The sequence below is a fragment of the Megalobrama amblycephala genome, linkage group LG2 (assembly GCF_018812025.1).
Source record: "Megalobrama amblycephala isolate DHTTF-2021 linkage group LG2, ASM1881202v1, whole genome shotgun sequence".
NCBI lineage: Eukaryota > Metazoa > Chordata > Actinopteri > Cypriniformes > Xenocyprididae > Megalobrama > Megalobrama amblycephala.
The window spans coordinates 37,690,052-37,714,275 of record NC_063045.1 but is presented as its reverse complement, the minus strand read 5'-3'; the positions used below and the strand labels follow the sequence as shown (position 1 = coordinate 37,714,275).

Genomic DNA, 24,224 nt, shown 5'->3' with positions numbered 1-24,224 from the left:
CAACTGAATTAAAGGTTTTTTATTTAAATACAAAGCAAAACGACAGTGGAGGCGTAATGTAAACGAAGCGGTGGCATATTGTTTTCTAATCATCCTAACCACTCCGTCATGGCAACAACATCACGAGACTACTTTTCGCCTCAGTGAGAAATCTCGTCACATATTAGTCTCGCGAGATCTCCTGCCACGAGATCTCGTCACACCCCTAATATATATATATACATATATATATGAAGACTTCAGATGCAAAAGCCTTTAAATGCCATCTGAAATTTTCTTATAAAATGAGCATTTTTATCAAGCTTGTATGTTTATGTTCAGTTATTTCACTTTAATGGCAATGAAAAGGACCTATTAATTGCCATTAAAGTGAAATTACTGAACATAAACATAGGAGCTTGATAAAAATGCTCATTTTATAAAAAATATTTCAGATGGCACTTAGAGGCGTTTGCATCTAAAGTCTCCATATATACTTTAAAAAATTAAAACTATTAAAACTAAATATGCAAAGGTAAATCCATTCAAGATCTACACATTAAAGCCATGGTCTCATCAAATCTCTCTTCCTCACACTATTGGAGATTACTGAAAGAGACAAGGGCAGCAAACAGCACATTAATTTATAGCAGGGTTCCACAAATCTTGCCCTGGAGGGCCAATGCCATGCAGAGTTTAGCTCCAACCCTGATCAAAAACACCAGAGCAAGCTAATCAAGGTCTTCAGGATCATTAGAAAATCACAAGTAGGAGCGTTTGAACAGGGTTTGAGCAAAACTCTGCAGTGCAGTGGCCCTCCAGGACCAGATTTGAGGAACCCTAATTTAGAGCATAATTAGTGTTTTTGTTTCCATTAACTGTAATAACTTTACATTTATGCTCTCTAATGTGCATCCTTTGATATGTATCTGTAATAATAATAGCCATAATTAAAATAAAATAAACAATTGAAATTAAAACATTTTTTTTGCATCTGAAAATTCACTCTATTTATCATTTTTCTTTTCTTTTTTACTCCAAACAGTAATATTATATTTTCATAGATGTTTGAAGTGTATTTTCAAGTTGAAATGTTGTTTAAAATCAGTTTTCATAAAATTAATCAAATTTATGAAAATTAAGTATTAACCTGGTACTTCAATAAGTGTTTTTTTTTTTTTTTTTCCATTAAAATGACCCTGGATCCTCTGAAAGCACACGGGACATGATGGTTGAAGACAATTTAGCCATTAAAACACAGTAACAGGCAAATACAAACCAATTAAATGCAATTTTCACATGCATATAATCTATTATGCTCTAGCATCACAAACTGTCTTAGACGTAAATTATTTTTCATAATAAATTTCACATCTATATCAAAGAAAAAAGACAGCATTGCAGAAATCCGCCCTTCTTGCTCACAACAAGCAGATGTTGGGGAAAAAAAAAAGAAAAAAGAAAAAAAGTTTGACCAGAGGGCAAAATAAACAATTGAATTTTCGTTAACCCAGCTAATAGAATTAGTCAGGATAAAGTAGAGGCTGTCACAGGGTCGTGCTCTTAAAAGCCGGAGAGAGTCCACAGCCAACAGAAGAGGACCAACACGAGGACCAGTGGACACCTACCAACTGAGAAATAAATCTGAAAGGAGATCTAGGAAGTCAACAGAAGAAAAATCGACTTGGGAGTTCTCAAAAGACGACAGCATTAGGAGTGAATACTATATCAGTGAGATCAGGTTTTTGACTTCGAAAATAACTTCAAGACAGCCCAAAAACATCATACAAAAGAACAACAGAAAGGGCCTTCAAGTAGAAGACAACATAGGTAATGCGTCTTCTCAACAAAGACCTGCGGTTGCAAGACGTCACCCTCATGTACTTCACCGTTTTGGCCACTGTGGTGGTGCTCTTGGTGGCATCCTACCAGGCTCCTGCGGTCCACTCCAGACCCACCCTGGCCTACCACATCCCCTTGGACCCCTCAGGTCAGCTGGAGCTTTCCTGGAACATCAGCTATCCCACACAGGAGGTCTATCTAGAAGTGAAGGTCAAAGAGCTGCATCACGGCATTTTACTGGGCATGTCCGATCGGGGAGAGCCAACGAATGCCGACTTGGTCCTTCTGTGGGATGATGGTCACAAATCCTATTTTGGGGTAAGAATAATTCATATGCTTTGATTTTATGATGGTTTTTGCTTTATGGTGTTGCAAATGTGCTCCAGGGATAGTGAAGGATTATGTGCTTTTATAAAATACATGATGAGCAGAAAAATGATGCAACATAATGCAGAATCTTGTCAATATAAGTGTTTTTCTTTTTTTAGTCAAGGGATAGTAATTAAAATGTTGTCATAATTTACTCACCTCGCCATTTCATTCCAAACCTTTATGACTTTCTTTCTTCTGTGGAGCACAAAAAAGATATTTTGATGAATGTTTCAACTGCTTTTGTCCACTGTTGTTTTGGACCCCACTCTTAAAAATAAAGGTTCTTTATTGGCATTGATGAAGAACCTTTAGCATTCATGGAACCTTTCCATAGCACAAAAGGTTCTTTATATTGGATAAAGGTTCTTCAGGTAATTAAAATGTATTTAACACTAAGAAAAAAAAGGGTTCTTTTAAGAACTGTTTACTGAAAGGTTCTTTGGGAAACTAAAAATGGTTCTTCTACAGCATCGCTGCAAAAAACCCTTTTTAAAAAAAACATCTTTTTTATTCCACAAAAGAAAACAGATGTTTGGAACAACATAAATAATGACAGAAGTAAATCCCGTTAGGAGACTGTTCTCAACTTTTTTGTTGTTGAATAATGAACAACTAATGAAGAATTTCTAACCTCTCTGTCAAAGCAACCTCTCTCCATTGCTCTTGAGTCTGAAGAGTCTTGCTTTATAGATCTTGTTATGATTGCCTGGCTACAGCAGACACCCACACACGCATCCATTTCCAGTTCAGCCGTATAGTGCAATAATTCTTTCTAACATTGAGCTGAACAGCTCACATCTGGGTTTTGGCTGCCGCACCCCAAATAAAGTGGTTGAAAGTAGAAGGTCATGCGTGTGTCAAGGCTCCCCTCTTCATTCATTATGCATGATTTATTTCATTATTTTGCCTTTAGATGCACATTTCTGTCCGTTTTGAATAAATGTTGTATGGCCAGCCGCTCGCCCTGCCTCCCTCAGCGTATGTCAAGGGGAAGTGTAACAGACAACAGATTAAAACATTGTAGGCTTGCAGTAAATTCTGAAAAGGTTATTGATAAAAATGGATACTCTCAAGATCAATTATAAGTAACATAAAACCATTGTAAAATATTTATAATGCATTTATATAAATATTTTATGATGGTATTAACACACTCTCATGGCAATTAGTAACTGTTTTACATTTTGGCAAATTGGTGGCAAAATTTTTTTCTAAAAATTATACATTTTCGTACAAACTTGTAAAATAGTTGTTTTCTCTGGAGATCGTTTTGGGTAGTTTATATATTAATTATATATACACTACTGTTCAAAAAAATTTTTTTTCAAGAAATGTATGAAACTTCATTTTTTCTTTAATGTTTTTATCTTTTTGTTTGTTTCACATTTGGACCTTGAGTCTGCAATAAAAGTATGATGATGATGATGATTTATTCAGCATATTAGAATGATCTCTAAAGGATCATGTGACACTGAAGTAATGATGCTGAAAATTCAGCTTTGATCACAGGAATAAATTACATTTTACAATATATTCAAATAGAAAATAGTTATTTTAATTTTAAATAATATTTTACAATGTTACTGCATTTCAAATAAATCAAATACATTTTAGCCTAGGTGAGCAAGATAATTATTTCTAAAACATTAACTTACTGACTTCAAATAGAGAAACAAATATGATGTGTTTGTGATTGAATTTAATATACTTAGGATGCATGGAGTGATAATGAAGGCAGAGTGACGCTGGACACTCAACAGGACTATCAGCTGCTGGAGACTCATCAGTCCACTGAAGGCTTCTTCCTGCTCTTCAAAAGACCATTCAGCACCTGCGACCCACATGACTACATCATAGAGGCACGTTACTAAACATCTACAAGTAGACTAGTAGATAGAGGGGGTGGAGGTAGGACAAAGAGACATTTGAATGATAATAGAGTGCAACAGTCAGGTTCCGGAAGTAAAAACTGCATTCATTTTCCCCATAGGGAAATTTTGAACAATAACTTTTTGAACAATAACTTTTAAACCTTTAAAGACAGACCTATTGTGAGCTATGAGGTTGTTAATCCATGGTATTTGCTTCTGTTGAAGCCATCAGCCCCCATTATTTCAGCTTATTTTTAAAATAATCATATTTAACAGCAGAATTAGTGAAAAACTACATTACCCATGATGCTGTGCAAAACACAACAATCAGTGAGTTGAAAAAAGCAACACCTGCCAAAATAACTCTGTAGCTCCGCCCACTCCCATGAAGCACTGCGAATGATGTAATTGAGTCGATCTCTCTAAACTCTCGTAGCAGATTGGTTTGGTTATGGCTTATAATATAGTAATGAAGACTTTTAAAAAATCCCTATGGGAAAAATTAATAGAAAAAAAAAACTTCCGGAACCAAAAAGGGGCGGGCACTGTTGCACTCTATACTCCTTAGTCAGGTTAGACGCCATATAACATGGGTGAAAACAGGTCTGTGAGGGACAGACTTACAGCCAATGGCACTGTATAAAGGTCCTACAGATAATGTAATTTTACAACTTGCAACTTTCAAAACTGTTTTATGGAGTTTATGTCTACTGAAAGTTTTTTTTTTTTTTTGGTCAGATGAACAATCAGTATGTTAAACAACAGTACAATCCATTTAACTCACTGTATTCGATCCCTCACAGCCTCATTTTCATTCCTGTCAAAAATTAAATATGGCACTACCATGGGTAAGGTCTATATTGGGTCAGAAAATATTTTTTTAGCTTCTTTAAAAAAAAATTCTGTATTATTGTTTGGGGGGGGGGGGGTTCTTCCATGAAATACAAAACAAGATATTTTGAAGAATGTTCGTGCTGCTCTTTTTCACAGAATGAACATTGTCAACATTCCGTCAAACATCTTAGTCATATGGGTCTGGAAAAACCTAAGGGTGATTAAAAGATAACAAAAATAATGACAGAAATCCTTATTTCCAGGAAGGCACAGTCCACATAATCTACGCCATGCTGGAGCAACCGATCCTATCTTTGCATGAGCTCAACATATCCCGTCTCCAGCCTGGCATCCAGCGAGTTCTGCTCCTGCGTCCAGACACTCCGTCTCCTGCTCTCCCAAAAGATGCCCACACCCTGGATGTCCTGGCCCCTGATGTCATCATTCCCACACAGGAGACCACTTACTGGTGCCACATCTATCAGCTCCCGCCTAATATGCCCAAGAACCACATTGTCATGGTAACTTGAAACTCTTGGAGCTACTTTGACCAATTATAATACTCTTTAGTCAAACACTTTTGTAAATTTGGGATGATGAATATAATTATGGAGTTTGCTAAGGCAATCATCAGTATTGCTATTAATCATACTGTACTTAGAGTTTAGGATTTGAACAAACCCTTGTGGGGCCGTTCATGTAGAACTTTTCTTCATTTTCTTAAAAATGAGAGACATTATGCTGAAGAATGACTATGTATGCAAAATAATAGTACACCAAGAGTAGTATGTCCAAATTCATAGCAATCAAAAACAGTAGGCGAAAAATTTGTGGATGACCAACTACTTAAGCTGAGATTCTGGAGTGTGCATTTGATAGACACTATATTGGCAACAATGAATATATGTATATTACATACATATATATATATATATATATATATATATATATATATATATATATATATATATATATATATATATATATATATATATATATATATTCTATACATACATTCAGTGTTGCCAACGTAGCGACTTCTCAGACCCCTTTAACAACTTTTTTTTTCCTTTCAAAAAGCATTTAGCAATAAATCTAGTGACTTTTTGAACAGCTGGTTAACATGTAGTCAATCACTATTTCATACTTGTTCCATTGTTTGTTCCGGATTAGTAGAGAAAACCAATGTAAAGTGCCGACAATTGACATCATCTATTGACATTTAACAGCTTTTCAAACAGGCTATAGGCCTACTTTTCCATTGAAAATAGTGGGCAACACTGTATACATTCATACTATATTCACTCATTCATACTTTTTGACCATTGCACCAGGTCTCACATCTTTTCAGTGAATTTCAAATGAGAACCTCGTTTTTAATTCAGAAATTTCAACTTTTAAAAACACTTCCATTTTGAGATCTATGTTCTTTTACACTGTCTTCATTTTTTTTTGGCAAGCAACTAAATTTATCCCTATTTTATTCAACCTGATCCCACGGAAATGTTACGAGGTGGCAATTTTTTTGTGAATTTGTATAATGAGAATCATACAAAATGTATGATTATTAGAAAAAAGCAAGCATGAGATCCACCCCTAAACATACCCGTCTCTGGGATGTAACTAGGGGGCCATTTATACAACACCATTTCAACTAAAAACGGAAAACGTATGCGTTTTGGCCGTTCATTTACAAGACAATGGCGTTTTGGGGGTCTGAAAAAGCTAACTTTTGAAAATGGGTTTCAAAGTGCAAGTATTTGAAAACGATACCATCATCTCTGTAAACTACAAAAACGAATTTGTGAAAACAGTGACATCATGCGCATGCGTATTACGCATTCAGTATATAGACGCATAGTTTTTCTTTACAAAGTGACTTTGCCTACTACTGGTCTGGCATGAATAATACAACATTTTTAATAGTTTTTGCAGATCCGTGTGAGCAGGGCTCGTTTTGACAACGTTGTCATCTGTACGTGAAAAACGCAAAGGAAATATTTTCCATTTTTAGTACATCACTGTCATGTTAACGTGCCCTGAATCATATGAAAACGTACAAATTAGATCATACGAATTCATACAATTAGCCACCAATTCACCAAAACGTAAAACAATTACAAATTGCCATTAGATTTTGTTGGTTTTATTGCACCAACTGCAATTTATATCTCTTCATCTTTTTTGCAGTACGAGTCTGTAATCACTCCGAGTAATGAAGCCATTGTCCATCACATCGAAGTGTTCGAATGTTCCCCTCAGATGGACACCGTACCTCAATACAGCGGCTCCTGCGATTCAAAGATGAAGCCCCGCAAACTCAATTACTGCCGACATGTTCTGGCTGCCTGGGCCATGGGAGCAGAGGTACATAAGCTACTGCATACAGGATTTGCATAGTGTATATAATTAAAACGACAGTTCACTCAAAAATTAAAATTTTATCATTAACTCACCATGTCATTCAAAAGCTCTAAGGCCTACTTCTTTGGAACACACACAAAAAAGAGAGATATTATGTTCACGCTGCTGTTTTCCCATGCGACAAAAAGTAGGGAGTGTCAAAAATTACGATGAACCATAAAAGTGGTCCAAATGACACATCTGCATTGTATCAAGTCCAATGAAGCCATATGATAGCTTTTATGTGAGGAAAAGAGTGAAATTAAGGCCTTCTCCTCTGCTGTAGCTCTGACATCTAATTCACTTATCTGCATATTCTCTTGTCACAAATGACTACTTTCATGGTTATCCTCTTTGACTGTATGCTTTCGCAATGTTTCATCATTAAGCATATCCATAGAGGTGACTTTTTCTCCATCAGTTTCTCCCTCTTTAGCGCTAAGTTTGCAAGCTAAAAACAGAACATATGATTATGAGCATCTTTAGGAGTCACACATACAGATGGGCTTTTTCTGCGCCAATTCGCCCACTTTAGGTAGGTGCCAGTCATGATTTTGAGCAGAGCTGTGAGCCAATCTGAAAGCAGAGGCGTCCTGATAAATCAGTTATGGTGCCAAGGACCGATGCCGAGCTTGGAGAGATAGAGAGAGAGAGAGAGAGAGAGAGAGAGAGAGAGAGAGAGAGAGACAGGCCTGCAATGAGATTACATGGGAGTAAAACAAACACAAATCATGTGTTCTGCTAGCTGCCAATCTCAAGCTGGAGAGATGAGATTATGTAGCAAAATTTAGATATTTTCTTCAGTAGATTGCAGTTTGCCTTTTATTTTTTTCATCATTTCATTTTTAAATGTGTTTTAATGCCTTGTGAGAGAAGGAGGGGGAGTGGGTGAGAGCCAGGAGAGTGTGATAGAGAAAAGGGAATGGGGCGAGAAACTGGAGGTGGAAGGAGGACGGTTATGTAAAGCGGTCTTTCACACACGAGTTTTAAAACAGATAAGGGTTTAGGTTTCGACTTTGCAATCCTTCATAAGTCTAAAACAATGTTGTGAACTGTCATGGATCTACAGGACTTTTCTGGCTCTGACTGAGCCGAAGTTGGCATAAGCTTCTTGTGCATTGGCTCAAATATCTTTTAGCCTGCAAAGCATAAATCAGAAGCTACACTGCACCACGATCAATCTTATTAAACTTCATATAAACTTCTGTGTCTGTAAGCACAGCCGTTCTACTACCCTACTGATGCTGGTTCGCCTCTGGGAGGAGAAGGTTCTTCTAGGTTCCTTCGTCTTGAAGTTCATTACCACAACCCTCTCCTTATATCAGGTATGCAACAGGCACACAAGCCGTGTGTAATACTTCAGACCAGTTGTTTATGACTATGTTCAGAATGCTGCATCATACTGCTCAGTATACACTTTATACCGGTTGCTATTAAAAATATAGGTAAATTATTTGACGTCATGAAATGATTTCAAACCGTAGTATACTACATTGTCACATGGCCTCATTATATTGTGTCTAGTTATCATTATCAAAATAAAAAACACTTATTTCATGTTATCGTTTTGTATATAAACATCTTTGCCAGTCCAAATGTGCATAGGATTATGGGATACAGTATTCTACAGGATAGGCAGGATAGATCCATACTTTCATGTTGTTTACACCAAATTCTGCCCCTACCATCTGAATGTCACAGCAGTAATCAAGACTCATCAGACCAGCAATGTTTTTTCAATCTTCTATTGTCCAATTTTGTTGAGTCTATGTGAATTATAGCCTCAGTTTCCTGTTCTTAGCTGACAGGATTGGCACTTGGTGTGTCTTTTGCTCCTGTAGCCCATCTGCTTCAAGGTTCGACATGTTTGTGTTCAGAGATCCTCTTCTGCAGACCTCGGTTGTAACGAGTGGTTATTTAAGCTGCTGTTGCCTTTCTATCAGCTCGAACCAGTCTGGCCATTCTCCTCTGACCTCTGGCATCAACAAGGCATTTCCACCCACAGAACTGCTGCTCACTGGATATTTTCTCTTTTTCGGACCATTCTCTGTAAAGTCTAGAGATGGATCTGCAGTAGAACAGCGGTTTCTGAAATACTCATACCAGCCTGTCTGGCACCAACAACCATGCCATGTTCAAAGTCACTTAAATCACCTTTCTTCCCCATTCTGATGCATAGCTTTGACCATGTCTGCATGCCTAAATGTATTGAGTTGCTGCCATGTGATCGGCTGATTAGGTTAGCAGGTGTACCTAATAAAGTGGCCGGTGAGTGTATAGCACAAAAGTTAGAAAATGTATGAATAACCAACACAATTAGTAGTGAATAAGACTCAGTGTTTTGTCTATTTTCTAAAAAAGTAGCTATAGTTCACAAAATGTATACTGCAGCAATAGTAAGAATAGCATGCTAGTATGCTAATAAATAACTGAGAATCTTTCTTCTAAACTCCTCAACAGCCTGATTTCTCCAGTCTACTTGTGTGTGTGTTTGTCACAGGACGCAGGGACTCCTCAGGCATTCGTTTATGGTACACTCCGTCTCTGAGGAGGTTTGACGCAGGCATCATGGAGCTCGGGCTAGTCTACACTCCTGTCATGGCCATTCCTCCCCGCCAGCGCTCTTTCCAGCTGACTGGCTACTGCACCGACAAGTGCACACAGACGGTCCCGGCTTCTCACAAACATTCCTAAATACTGCACTTCACTCAAGCCAGCCGGATAAATTCAAGATGAAACCAAAGCTGCTACATTCTGACTTGAAGATAAATCAGTTCTAACTGCATTCAGGCTTTGAATTCAATTAAAACACATTGGGTGGCTTCCTGGAAATAGATTAAGGCCAATTTTCAACAAATTATGCACTCACAAGAGACTCTCCAATAAAAAAGAAAAACACTCCAATTTAGGGTGTAATAAAAGTCATCCCACAGTAGCAAAAGCTCATCAACAAAAGAAATATTGTGAAAAACAAAACATTGTTATATAAGAAAACTCTTACTTAAAAGTAACTCCTCTGTTTGGGCTAATATCATGAATGATAGTTCAAATCATGTGGCTTGTTGAGATTAAGTTGCTATTATGGCAAAAAGCAACCACTCAGAGCACCCTAGCAACACTTTAGCAATGCCCTGACATTAAAATCACTTACATTTTCTTCATAAAATGTAAAATATAGTGGACATATTACTTATTAAATCTCCATTTTCTGTCCTCCAGGCTCTTCCTGTAGGGGGTATACACATCTTTGCATCCCAGCTACACACTCATCTGGCCGGCCTCGGGGTGAGAACCGTCCTGGTGCGAGGAGGGAAAGAGGTGGAAGTGGTACAGGAGGACAAACACTTCAGCACTCATTACCAGGTATTACCAAGTTTAAGTATAGACAAATAAGTTTATCTTTTCTCTTGGACTTATTGTGCATGATTCATGAGTGCACGTTATCCTAAATAAAAGGTTTTTCCATAATATTTTATCAATGTAATAACTCCGCCTCTAAAACAACTTTCCTTTTTTGCTGACATCACCAAGTCCTCTTATTCTTCAACCAATCCCCTCCAACCACTTACACAGAGACCACACCCAGCTAACCGTTCATGAGGAAACTGCTGGGGGTTTGTGATTTGATGAAAATCTAATAATTCATTAAATAATAATAATAATAAAAAAAATCAAATCTGTAACACTTTACATTAAGGTTTCCTTTGTAAAGAGTTTATAAAAGTGTTTGTTAATGAGTAATAAGTCATTTACAAATGCATTATAAATCATTAATAATGCAGTTATAACTGCATGAATAAAAAGGGCGACTTTAATGCAATACCTGCCAAATAGTGAGCCGTTTTTAGCTCACATGTTATAAATGAGTAATAAATGTATTTATTAACATTTATTTAACTCAAAACCAGATTCCAGTTTATTTCATGATGCAGCAAAAATTGACTATCATAATTAGACTGAAGGGTGTTGTATTTGTGTTTTTCTTATTAATATCTCATGACTGCCACTTTTCTTACTATGTTGTTTCCACTTTACATTAAGGTAATTTTCATAGGTTATTAATGTTTATAACTCATGAATAAATGGTTCACAAGTGTCCACCCTACATTAAGGTTCACAGTTAACTAATACTGGAGTTATTTTTTTCATTATTAATATCTCATCAAGTTATGGTTATTAACTTATGTTTAATTTTCAAAATAAAGTTGGAATTTCATCTTAAAAAAAACAAGAAATCAGTTTTTATACACTGCTGTGGATAGGCATCATGAACGTTTTGGAGAGTATCATGGGCAAGACAGAAACTTCTGGTAAGCAACATAGTAAGAAAAGTGGCAGTCATGAGATATTAATAAGATATTAATAAGAAAACCACAAATACAACACCCTTCAGTCTAATAGTCTGATAGTCAATTTTTGCTGCATCATGAAATAAACCAGGAATCTGGATTTAGGTTAAATAAATGTTAATAAATACATTTATTAAGCATTTATAACATGTGAGTTAAAAACACCTCACTATTTGGCAGGTATTGCATTAAAGTCGCCCTTTTTATTCATGCAGTTATAACTGCATTATTAATGATTTATAATGCATTTGTAAATGACTTATTACTCATTAACAAACACCTTTATAAACACTTTACAAAGGTAACCTTAATGTAAAGTGTTACCATAAAATCATTTTAAAATAAAAACAAAACACTTGCTAAAAAAGTAAATGTTTTTTGTTTATCTGCATGTCATGTGACCATTAACTGACACCAGACAACCATAAACATGCAAATGTGTTGTTAAAGGGCCCCATTATGCTTTTTTGAATATTACCTTTCATGTAGTGTGTAATATAGCTGTTTGTGAATGTAAAAGGTCTGCAAATTTTTAAAAATCAAAGTGCATGATAAATTAGGCTATTGTCTCCTAAAAGAAAAAAGTAATTCTGAACCGCCCGAAAATGAACCTACGTAGGTTTGCAACACATTTGCATAATGCCAGCCTACGGTGTTCATTGGCTGAGGGCAAGCAACATCTACTTTGACCCTTAAACACTGTAGTTGTAGCTTTCGACATGTCAAGATGACACTGTTGATGACACTGCGCTGTAAAAGCAAATCCACTTTGCTGCACTTACAAACGATGGGGACTCAAGCTCTAATAAATACAGTAAAACCAACGCCATAATTACTGTTCGTATCACTGTGTATCAAGTGCTGAGGAAGATCTGGAACTGAAATTCAGATATGGTAATGGTTGTTTGGTTTCTGACGTGCAACTGTAAGCAGTCAACCAATCACAGACTGAGTATCTGACCAATTAGAGCAGAGTAGACCAATCACAACAGACTGAGCCATCTGACCAATCAGAGCAGAGTAGACCAACTACAACAGACTAGAGTTGTCAAAAGTACCGAATTCCGTACCAATCGGTACTGAAATTTTAAAAATGTGACGCTTTGAGCGGATTCGTAAACATCTCTGATTGGCCATTGTGTTCACGCATTCATCGGATATGCCTGTGATTGGCTACAATGATCAATGCACGGGAGCATGTGAAAGCATACGGAAGTCTTTAAATTTGAAAGCAGGAGCAGGAGCATTTGGAAGCAGGCAACTATCAGCGAACTGGTCTGCGACAGACACCTGCTTTCAAACGCTCCCGTGTGTATCTGTGTAAGCGCTCGATGAAGAGCATCATTGATGACTGTTTACAAAGTTTTTGAAACGTTGATCATTGAAACCAATCACAGACATATCTGATGAGCGCATGAACACAATGGCCAATCAGAGGTGTTTACAAATTCGCTCAACAGCGCTCAAAGCATCGCATTTTTTAAATTTCAGTACCGACGTGGTACTGAAGTCGGTACTTTTGACAACTCTACAACAGACTGGGCCATCTGACCAATGAGGCTCTCAGAAAGGAGGGGTTTAGAGAGACTGAGTCCTTGATCAAACCGTTTCAGACACTGTGACAAAAGAGCTCATTTTGCAATGTATTAAAGTGTTGTTGTTTTTTTGACCTTGTATGCATTTTGTAGGAGACCTCCAAATAAAACCTGGAAATGCAACCTTTAAAATAACATAATAGGGGCACTTTAAATTATTTAAGGATTGACTTAAATTCTCAGGGGGACATCAAGCAAATATTTTATGTCAATGGGGTTCGGCTGACAAAAAAAAAGTTTGGGAATCCCTGGTTTAGTGAATATGTCAAATGACGGATGTTTCATGTTGACTTTAAAATGAACATGGGGGAAGAGAAAGTGTATATTTAAGGTGCTGTAACTTCATACTTTTTTAAAAGTAAAAATGTTCATTTTGGTATCTCAGTTAATATGAATGCAGTCTATAATAGTTTCAGATAACATGTAGCATGTCACATTGACTGCAGCACACTGCTTGAGACATGTCAACTACCCACGTTTCCCTGCAGTATACCTGAACAGCTGACAGGTTCATAACACCCACAAGATTTTTCATGCTCACACACTCTTGAATAAAAATCTTTAAATGAAATAAAAGTGAATATGTATATGTATACACACACACACACATATTTATATAAAATACACAACTGTACTATAGTACGTTAGTACCATGCTGCTGTTTTAGCAGAAAAAATTGACAAAATCCTAGGGTGTTGTGGATTGTTGCCAGGGTGTTGCTATGTGGCTGCTTGGGGGGTTTTGTGTTTTTTTTTTTTTTTTTTTTTTTTTTTTAAATAAAAATATAAAATTAGATAAAATTATAATAGGCCATAAAAAGGTTATGCTAACAAATTGTGATGTATTCGTTTTTGGTTCAAATACATATATTAAAAAGAAAAATCAATCAAATACTAACATTTGTAACCTTTTCTTTTTTGTGCAGATTATCCGTGTTTTAAAGAAGATGGTGACTGTTTTGCCAGTAAGTTGCTCTTTACACATGTAAAAGCTGAGGCATATTTAGATGAGAGAAGGAGAGACACTGCAGTGCAGACATTACAGGAAATGCCTGGAGCCAGCAAGCCACCAACAAAAGCACAGATCTACTGCATTTAGACTGTCAATACGAGCACCCACACACACTGCTGAGGCTGCCAATCTAATACTAACCTGCCAAGAGACATTCATTCTAACATGTTCTACAAATAGCTGAGTGCTAAACTCCATCTGAACGTGTGTGATTGCTGCTTTGTGCGTTTGTCTACCCCACAGGGCGATGCTCTCATCACTAAGTGCACGTATAACACTGAAGACAGGAACAAAGTTACCGTGGTATGTCTGAGCAACAGCAAATGCTTACATGTAAAATGACATGAGCGCTCAAATACATTCTCTCATGAGAATTTGGAGGATCTAGACGTCACAGATTGATTGGCTGGAAATCAAACAAGGACAAAACTCTTAGAATGGAAGGATTCTCATCATCCTGCACAATATAATAAATAATAAATAAGTTTGTCAGTACTTTGTCGTATTACAGTATGTAAACATTTAAAATATGCAAAATAGACATCATTTTATTATATTATATCACAGTGTCTGAAAAGGTTTGTTCAGTGATTCAGTCTCTCTAAACCCCTCATTTCTTAGAGTCTACTCTGCTCTGATTGGTCAGATGGCCCAGTCTGGTGTGATTGGTCCACTCTGCTCTATAATAACTACATTTATTATTCACTTTGATCTTTAAAACTTTACAGACCTTTGACATTCACAAACAGCTACAGTGGCATGAAAACGTATGTGAACCCCTTGCAGAATCTGTGAAAATGAGAATTATTTTAATAAAATAAGAGGGATAATAAAAAATGCATGTTATATTTTTTTTAGTACTGTCCTGAGTAAGATATTTTATATAAAAGATGTTTGCATTTAGTTCACAAGACAAAACAATAGCTGAATTTATTAAAATAACCCCATTCATAAGTATGTGAACCATTGATTCTCAATACTGTGTGTGGTTACCTGATGATCCACGACTGTTTTTTGTTTGTTTTGTGATGGTTGTTCATGAGTCTCTTGTTTGTCCTGAGCAGTTAAACTGTACTCTGTTCTTCAGAAAAATCCTCCAGCTCCTGCAGATTCATCAGTTTTCAAGCATTTTTTGCATATTTGAACCCTTTCCAGCAGTGACTGTAGGATTTTTTCAATTTTTCTTACTTTGTTTAAATATCATTGTTTTTCATTTAGTACTGCCCGTCGGAACCAACAGAAGATACTTGCATGTTTCCCGGCAGAAAAATTAAGAGAATCAATGGTTCACATACTTATGAATAGGGTTATTTTAATAAATCCAGCTATTGTTTTGTCTTGTGAACTAAATGCAAACATCTTTTATGTAAAATATCTTACTCAGGACAGTACTAAACAAAAAATAACATGCATTTTTTTATTATCCCTCTTATTTTATTAAAATAATTCTCATTTTCACAGATTCTGCAAGGGGTTCACATACTTTTCATGCCACTGTATATTATACACTACATGAAAGGTAATATCCAAAAAAAAGCATTATAGGGGAACTTTAAAGGAAGTTCACCTCAAAATGGAAATCATGATTATTTACTTACCCTAACGTCATTCCAAACATGTATGACTTTTCCAAAAGGAGAAATGGTGAATAAGTGGAAGAGAACTGAACCTGTCAAGCTCCGAAATTACAGAAAAAGCATCATAAGCATCATCTTCTGAAGATATTGTATGTAAGAGCTTTGTGTGAGAGAAACAAACATGTTACTTCTTTTCAAATCAATTGTCTTCCTTTCTCACTTTTGCAGGGTGGTTTTGGGATCATGGAAGAGATGTGTGTCAATTATGTCCATTATTACCCCCGTACACAGCTGGAGTTGTGCAAGAGCCACGTGGACACAGATTACCTGCAGAAATACTTCAGTCTCATCAACAGGTAAACCACAAGTCCACAAAACATCAACTGAAACTAAACTAAACCATCAAAAACACCAAACATGACTTTCCTGTATGAAGTCCAACACATCCCAGACAGTCATTACTAACCTTGAAAATAGCAACTCACACCATTCAGAGCCAGTCGGGCTACAACAACAAAGAACAGCCTACCTGAAACTAATGTCTCGCTTCGAGACTAACTGCCTGAGGACAAGAGGAATGCTTTCAATTCCTGTACAAAATCAGACAGAAAAACAGAAATGGGTTTTCTTAAGCAATGCATAAACAAAGAGAAGGCGATGACATTTGTATTCCTCCATTTTGCGCTGGCAAATTGCATTTTTCCAGCTTAAAAAAAAGCTATTTCGTAGTGGAATCAGAAGAATTGTGAAAGTGGTTTCGTGGCTATGGAACAAAATTGCCACTTCTTGATATGTTTTTGGGATGGATATTAAAATAAAGAAAAGGTCTATCAAGTGTTGTTATATTGTCATCTTTGTAGGTTTCAAGGACGTGAGACTTGCAGTTGCCCTCAGACTACTGTGGAAGACCAGTTCTCCTCACTAACCTGGGACGGCTTCAGCGGGGAGGTGCTGAACTCCCTCTACATCACTTCCCCCATCTCAATGCACTGCAACCAATCCACAGCTGAGCTCTTTCCTGTAAGCACAACATTTAAGTCACGTTTTCACTATCCCAAACAAACTGGAAGTCATTCATTTCCAATGGAGGGTATTCCGGGAGCTGTGTGAAGTTACGACCATGCATATATACCAACAGTTTGAAGTTAAATCTGTAAAACCAATGCATACATTTGAACAAGGATTCAAACAACATCTTATGTTCTCATTAGCTTCAGTAACATTATCTAACATTGGCTTTCTCCAGTTTTTGAACATGGCATTTTCAGAATACATGTGATGCACAAAGGATTTCAAGGTTTAGGGTTCATATAAACAGAACTTTGAAATTGGATTGGATTAATTCGGATTGACACAAATTTGTGAATGTAAACATACCTGAGAGAGAAAACGATGTCACCTCAGGTTGAACTGAAATTCTTTACATATCTTTGTCTTTTCTCTTAGGGTCAATGGGAGAAACAGAAGATACCGGTGGTGACGGCAGAGCTCCAGAGAGCCCCGTACCCGTGTGAATTAAGCCCCCGTGCGGCCTCTCAGAGTGACAACCCTACAGAGGTCAGGTCTGACAGCAGCGCCTGATGCCCAGACATGCATCTGCCTCCTGCGGAGTTCAACCTTTTATGATTCTTTACCTGCCTGGTGGCTCAACAATAGATTCACACAGCAGCCTGTACCATATAGAGGAGATGTGCTTTAAAGTTATCACATAAAATCAATTACTAAAGTACTGTTTTTGTGTTTAGACTATTATTTTAGAGATTACATTAACATTTACTTGAGAAGGTGCAGTATATAAGGTAAGAGGCCGATGTAATGATCATCAGTGGAAGAAACAGCACTACAAAGGTGCACTACACTTAAAATGTAACATTATTGTGAAATATACACTGAATACTGTCTACGAAAATAGTAAAATAGTACATTTATGCAATGCTAAACATTTCAAATAGTAGCAGGTTAAATAATCATATGACCTAATTCCATGCGTGCTTAATTCCATATATCTCAGAAATACAAATTATATAGAGTTTTTTATAGTTATTTTGTTTTGTGTAAAAACATCAGTTTGACATCAGTTCAATGAAATGTATCTGGACAATGACACTATTTTCGTCAAACAAACGTTGCATTATTTTCCAGTTAACACTGTAAAGCTGCTTTGAAATAATCTGCATTGTAAAAAGCGCTATATAAATAAAGGTAACTTGACTTGACAATACTTGACCTACTACATCTGACAAAATGTGTAGTATGCATTCAGGAATTCAAGATCTACACTACTGTTTGGGGTTGTAAGATTTTTGAAAGAAGTCTCTTATTACAATTTAAAATAATTGTTTTCTATTGTAATATATTTTGTAGAATTATGTAATAATTATAATAATTATGTAATTTATTCCTGTGATCAAAGCTGAACTTTCAGCATCATTACTCCAGTCTTTAGTGTCACATCCACACCTGCAAGACCTTCGTTCATCTTCGAATATTTTGTTTCAAATCAGTGGTTCGAGTGTGTATCAAAAAGCCAAAGTCACGTGAACCATTGAAATTTCGAAACGTTTCGAAACACTTGTGACGTAACGAAGCATTGTTAATGGAAATTTGATACACACTCCGAACCACTGATTCAAAACAGATTCACCATCGGACTTCATCAATAATATCTTCATTTGTGTTCTGAAGATGAACGAAGGTCTTACGGGTGTGGAACAACATGAGGGTGAGTAATTAATGACAAAATTTTCATTTTTGGGTGAACTAACCCTTTAAAGACAATTGTGCTGCTTAATATTTTTATGGAAATACATTTTTTTTAGGATTTTTTGATGAATAGAAAGTTCAAAAGGACAACATATTTCTAAAATAGAAATCTTTTGTAATATTATAAAAGTACTAATTTCTATAAAAAAAAAAAGAAATCTTACTGACCCTAAACTTTTGAACAGTAGAGTATGTTCTCCTATAAGACAGAAATACAATACAAGTTACAGATTTCACAATATGACAAAATTTGATTTTATTATTCATAAATTTAGCAAATTTACACATTTTTTCATTTAAACAACAAATGATGTTAAACAGCAGACAGCTTAAAGGCCAGACTTCAGAAAGAATTACTATTAATATCAATGAAGAAATATGTTAAAACACAGTAAAATATTAATATAAGTCACAGTACATGAGTAAGGGAATGAAATAATGGCCCAACATGCAGAAACATGTTCAGTTTATCTCTTTCTGTCTGGACAATACAGCGTACAAGATGATTTGTAACGTGTACACAAAACAGACTTTTACATCATGTGTTGAATAAAAAGACAATATCTTTATTTAATTCCATCGATTTATATTTGGCAAAAGTTCATTATACCATTATATTTTTAAATTTTACATTTAACCACTTATTAACATCTTTAATGCACAGCTATGAAAAAAAAACCAAAAAAAAAAACCCTCACAAATGTTCAAAACTAGTACAAAAAAGTAAGAGACAGGCTCATGATTGCTCACTAAATAATTTTCAGTTTCTGAAGAAAAAAAAAGGATGATTTCTTCCTGAGAAAGATGAACTTTAAGGCACAGGAAGATGCTGAACACTATTACACTGTATAATCAGGTTATTTTTTGAATTCACATTAGTACTTTGCTCTTCTGTGATCTGTTATGGTGAATCATCCATTTAAAACAGTGAATATAAATACAGAAGAAACTGTATTTGTTTTGTCCTGGAATGCTGACGCTGATGTGTTGGATAAAGGCCTGTAAACATTTACCTCTGTAAATACTGAACTCAGTCTGGATCAATTACATTCTGGCCTTGTGCACTCCGCCGTTATCTCGTGGAGAGCTGTAGATGCCCTTAACACGCTTGTTTTCGGGGTCAAAGGGTGATTTCAAGTGAGCTGTAGCCTTGTATGTGACGCCCATCCTCTCCAGGGTGAATTCACCACTGCGGATGAAATCAGGGCTCACCTGGGGGTGATTTGAACACAGACATATTTAAGTTTTGAGTAAGATGGATTTATGATTAAAACTAAAAGGCTTTTATTTTTTCATTCGTATCAGTGTCAAACCACGCAATGCAAATGAGGTCTGCTCTCATCACCTCCCTCTCTTTCTATCTTTCCCCTCCTGCTCGCTCTCTGTCAGGGGTTGCATCTCTTTTTAATTAAATCTGAACAAGCTGCAGGCATTACCCTGTGGAGTCGAGATCAAGACGTAGTTGCTGGAAAACTAGCCTGACCTCTTTAAGTGGGCACATTGCAGTCTTAATGGACACATTGGTAGATGTCCACTGATTGGCACTAAGAATTAAGCAGTAAGCTGTGGATATAGCAACTAAAGCACAAACTTCTGTGCAATAGCTCTATGTACAGATAAAACATACCATTTGCTCTTGGTTCGTACAGATACTGTAAAATGAAATTCAAGGACTTTTCAAGCACTACTTTTTTGGTTTTCATGGTTTTCTGCATTAACATATCCCTGTTTTTAAACAGGAGGTTTAATAATCAAGTTATGTATAAGATATTTTTTATAATGTTACATATGAATTTATTTTCATTATTCAAAGCATGTGCTATTTTATTCACAGCAGACAATCATGCTACTGACCGCACGAGCAACGCGCACATTCCCACGCTCTTCCACCGTGAATAAATGTATGAGTTTGAATTCTTTTTACAATGTCCACATGATAAACAATTATCGTCCAAATAAAACTTATGGCAAGGTTTAAAACGAGGCAGAGGTGGTAAAATCCTTGGTCTGTCTAGGGGGGTCCGGGGACATGGCCCCCCGGAAGAAAATTTTGTACATTTTAAAAGATAAATTCATTAATCTGGTGCACTTTGAGAGTTCAAAATAAAGAGCTCCAACCCATGTTCAGTGTCCAAATTGAACAAAGAAAAAGACTGCATTGACTTCCACTGTTTACCTGAATCCACTGTTAAAAAATAAATCATCCACCTGCAAACCACTCAATGATATTCTGTGATTTAGATATCTGCACCTGATCATCATATTACAATTATTCAAATTCTCAGTGTTAAAGGTGCTAAAGAGGATCTTTTCGTCGACTGAGAAACCAAAGACTGTTAGTGAGTTTGTGAAATGAGCGCATGCGTAAGAATAACCCCCCTCCTTCACAGCTCATTTCGAGGGAACGCCTCCCAAAACTCGTGCATGAGTATTGGAACACGAGTGTTTACCACCGGCATTCGCTGTGTCGTGTTAGTGGATTCATTATGTCGGACTCAGCGCAGGTAACTCATAATCTGCAGTTGTTACTCCTGTCTCCTGACAAAAACATTGCATGCGGCGCCTGTGGAGTGTGGAAAGTTACTGGAGCGCGCAGCCACGCTCGTCTCTCACAAGGAACGTCACGGCAGTGATTGACAAGCCAGAGGGCCAATTGTTTACGCGATTGGCTGATGTTTTTGAGGCCCTACCTCGTGCACAGATGATGTATATTAATATTATTCCTTTCAGTGCACCTAATAAATAGTCTTTTATCAGTTAGTAAAGACAGTTTCAAGTAATATTGCAAAAATGTATAAAACAAAACATCCTCTTTAGCACCTTTAAGCATGATGATATGGTTACAGATCACACTGAAGAACGCTGCTTATAAATGAACATTTAATTAAAATAAAAGTTCTTCTTAGGCTAAATTACATTTCCTTAATAGCCTAAACACAGGCTTTACTCCCATCAAACTTAAATTGTCACTGTGTCATTACATCATTGTAGGAAAACACTCTTTTCAGAATAATGTCTATTATAAAGCAATATCTCATGAAGGGTTTTTCCTTTGTGTTTTGTATAATGACCACTAGGAGGTGCTCTAAGGACATGTTTTCCTTGATTGGTTTTCCCTGAAGAGAAATATGTTCAGTAGAAAACGAAAGTAAAAGAGTGATGCACGTTCGTTGCGTCTTACCGTGAAATGAGAGTTCCCTGTTTTTATTAAAATCAAAGCATTAATGATTTACCTCTCATCCACCCGCAATTAACTGGAATGTTATTTTTTTATTACTTTACTTTAATTATCTGCAGTATACGTGGATATAAGCGCGATGCGCACCTCACTATTGAACGGTTCGAGAATGGACACAGGCCGGGAACCCGCAACAGAACCGTGTCGGTGGAAAAGGGGCATCTCTGAGCACGTGACTGCCTGTCTGAGTTTTGTCGACAGCCAGAGGCTACACGAAATTTAACGGAGGCGGCCGCCTCGTAATTCTCTATGCAGTACAAACCATAAATGGCATCGTTGTCACAGAGAAAATTAACTGGTAAAGTGGACTTATTGCAGAGTTAACGAATGTTATCATGAGCATTGTAATGTTTAAAATAGATATCTGAACAAATCTCAGTAGCCCCGACTGGGAAGATTTTAATTCGAGCGGTCCATTCAAAAATACTGGAAATACAAACAGGAAGACAGAAGACAACATCCGCAGCGTTGAGAAGAGGCGGGGCTACATAAGGTCTGTATCAGACGGTCTGCAGCGTTAATTTTACGTTAAAAGATTTTATGTATATTAAAAAAATTAAACACTTATTTCATATATACTTTGTCTTCCTATAATTCAAGCACTTTTAAAGAACCTTTTCAGGAATCACTATTTTCAAGGTTTTCCAGGGCCTTAAATTTCAAAAAGTCAAATTCAAGTACTTTAAGCACCTTGTGCGAACCCTGTAATTAATCAAACTTCTCTATGCAGCATTTAAGAATGATAACACAGGGTCTTGAAGCAGCACATACTCTTGCCTATGTGTGTATATTAAGAGGTAGTTCAAAATATTGATATGCCCTTTTAACCCTCTATTAAAGTACTCTTTCTTCACAAAAAGAGACAGAATGCTGAAGCTTCTGTTTTCTATACAATGAAAGTGGATGGTAATTTATAGAGTGCAACTGTCAGGTTCAGGAAGGAAAAACTCCATTCAATTTCTCTGTAAGATAATTAATTTTAAGGATAACATAATCCTTTAAATGCAGACCTAATGTGAGCGACAAGGTTGTTAAAGGATTAGTTCACTTCAGAATTCAAATTTCCTGATAATTTACTCAGCCCCATGTCATCCAAGATGTTCATGTCTGTCTTTCTTAAGTCGAAAAGAAATCAAGGTTTTTGAGGAAAACATTCCAGGATTTTTCTCCATATAGTGGGCTTCAACAGGGTTCACTGGGTTGAAGGTCCAAATTGCAGTTTCAGTGCAGCTTCAAAGGGCTCTACACGATCCCAGCCGAGGAATTAGGGTCTTGTCTAGTGAAACGATAGTTCATTTTCAAAAACAAAAAAATAAAAATTTATATACTTTTTACCACAAATGCTCGTCTTGCACTGCTCTGCGATCCGCTAGAAAGGTCACGCGTAACGTAGGCGGAAGTACCATGGTAGGGCAAAAAACTCATATAATTTTCTCCTCCAACTTCAAAATCGTCTAACATCGTTTTAACTTTTTTTTTGTAAAGGGCGTTTGGCTTAATCATTGCACGTTCGCTTTGTAGACACTTGCTCCGTACTTTTCCCAACGTCACGCGTGACCTTTCTAACGTGATTACGTCATGTGTGCCGCATCACAGAGCTAGTGCAAGATGAGCATTTGTGGTTAAAAAGTATGTAATTTTTTATTTTTTTTGATAGAAAATGACCAATCATTTCACTAAATAAGATCCTTATTCCGCATCTGGGATCGGGTAGAGCCCTCTGAAGCTACATTTAAACTGGAATTTGGACCTTCAACCCGTTGTATCCCACTGAAGTCCACTATATGGAGAAAAATCCTGGAATGTTTTCCTCAAAAACCTTAATTTCTTTAGAAAGAAAGACAAACATCTTGGATGACATGGGGGTGAGTAAATTATCAGGAAATTTTAATTCAGAAGTGAACTAATCCTGTAATTGATGGTGGTATATGCTTTTGTTAAACCATCAGCCTGCATTACTTTCTACTTATTTTTTTAAATAATTGTGTTTAACAGCCGAATTGTTAAAAAAACCTACATCAATGAATTGCAACAAGCAAACTGTGCCAAAACAACACTTTAGAGTTTGCCCCCACTCCCAAGAAGCACTGTGAATTATGTAATCAAGTCAGTTTTCCCTATGCTTGCAAATATTATGCATATTTTGCAATAAGCATAAAATGTATTGTTTCTACATTCAATCACCATATTTAAGTTTTAACTATTTCTCCACCGATTTGTAATTAGATTATTTAATTTTCAGTGTAAATTATATGCCTCATTATAGCTGTTAAGGACACAGTCTTCTATTTCTTATATGCTAAACAATAACCAACAATATTCTGTTGTAAATGCTGAAATCACATCCTAGGTACTATATTTGGTTTGAAATTTACTTTGCAACCATTAAA

At 36.5% G+C, this 24,224-nt stretch overlaps 2 protein-coding genes across 3 annotated transcripts in view; one reads left to right on the top strand and one right to left on the bottom strand.

Moving 5' to 3' along the window:
• Window positions 1-1,201: 1,201 nt before the first annotated feature.
• Window positions 1,202-18,113, top strand: dbh (dopamine beta-hydroxylase (dopamine beta-monooxygenase)). Its single transcript, XM_048174343.1, has 12 exons — window positions 1,202-2,139; window positions 3,906-4,052; window positions 5,162-5,419; window positions 7,089-7,265; window positions 8,524-8,626; window positions 9,802-9,968; window positions 10,521-10,664; window positions 14,171-14,209; window positions 14,500-14,559; window positions 16,062-16,189; window positions 16,694-16,853; window positions 17,280-18,113. The coding sequence occupies exons 1-12, from the start codon at window positions 1,813-1,815 to the stop codon at window positions 17,412-17,414; spliced, it is 1,845 nt and encodes a 614-aa protein (XP_048030300.1). The 5' UTR covers window positions 1,202-1,812; the 3' UTR covers window positions 17,415-18,113.
• Window positions 18,114-19,368: 1,255 nt separating this feature from the next.
• Window positions 19,369-24,224, bottom strand: part of sardh (sarcosine dehydrogenase) — a 70,178-nt gene continuing 65,322 nt past the window's right edge. For both annotated transcript variants that reach the window (XM_048174319.1, XM_048174329.1), the window contains exon 21: window positions 19,369-19,808. In XM_048174319.1, the coding sequence (XP_048030276.1) occupies window positions 19,641-19,808 (168 nt within the window). In that variant the 3' untranslated portion in view covers window positions 19,369-19,640. The remainder of the gene's footprint in view (window positions 19,809-24,224) is intronic.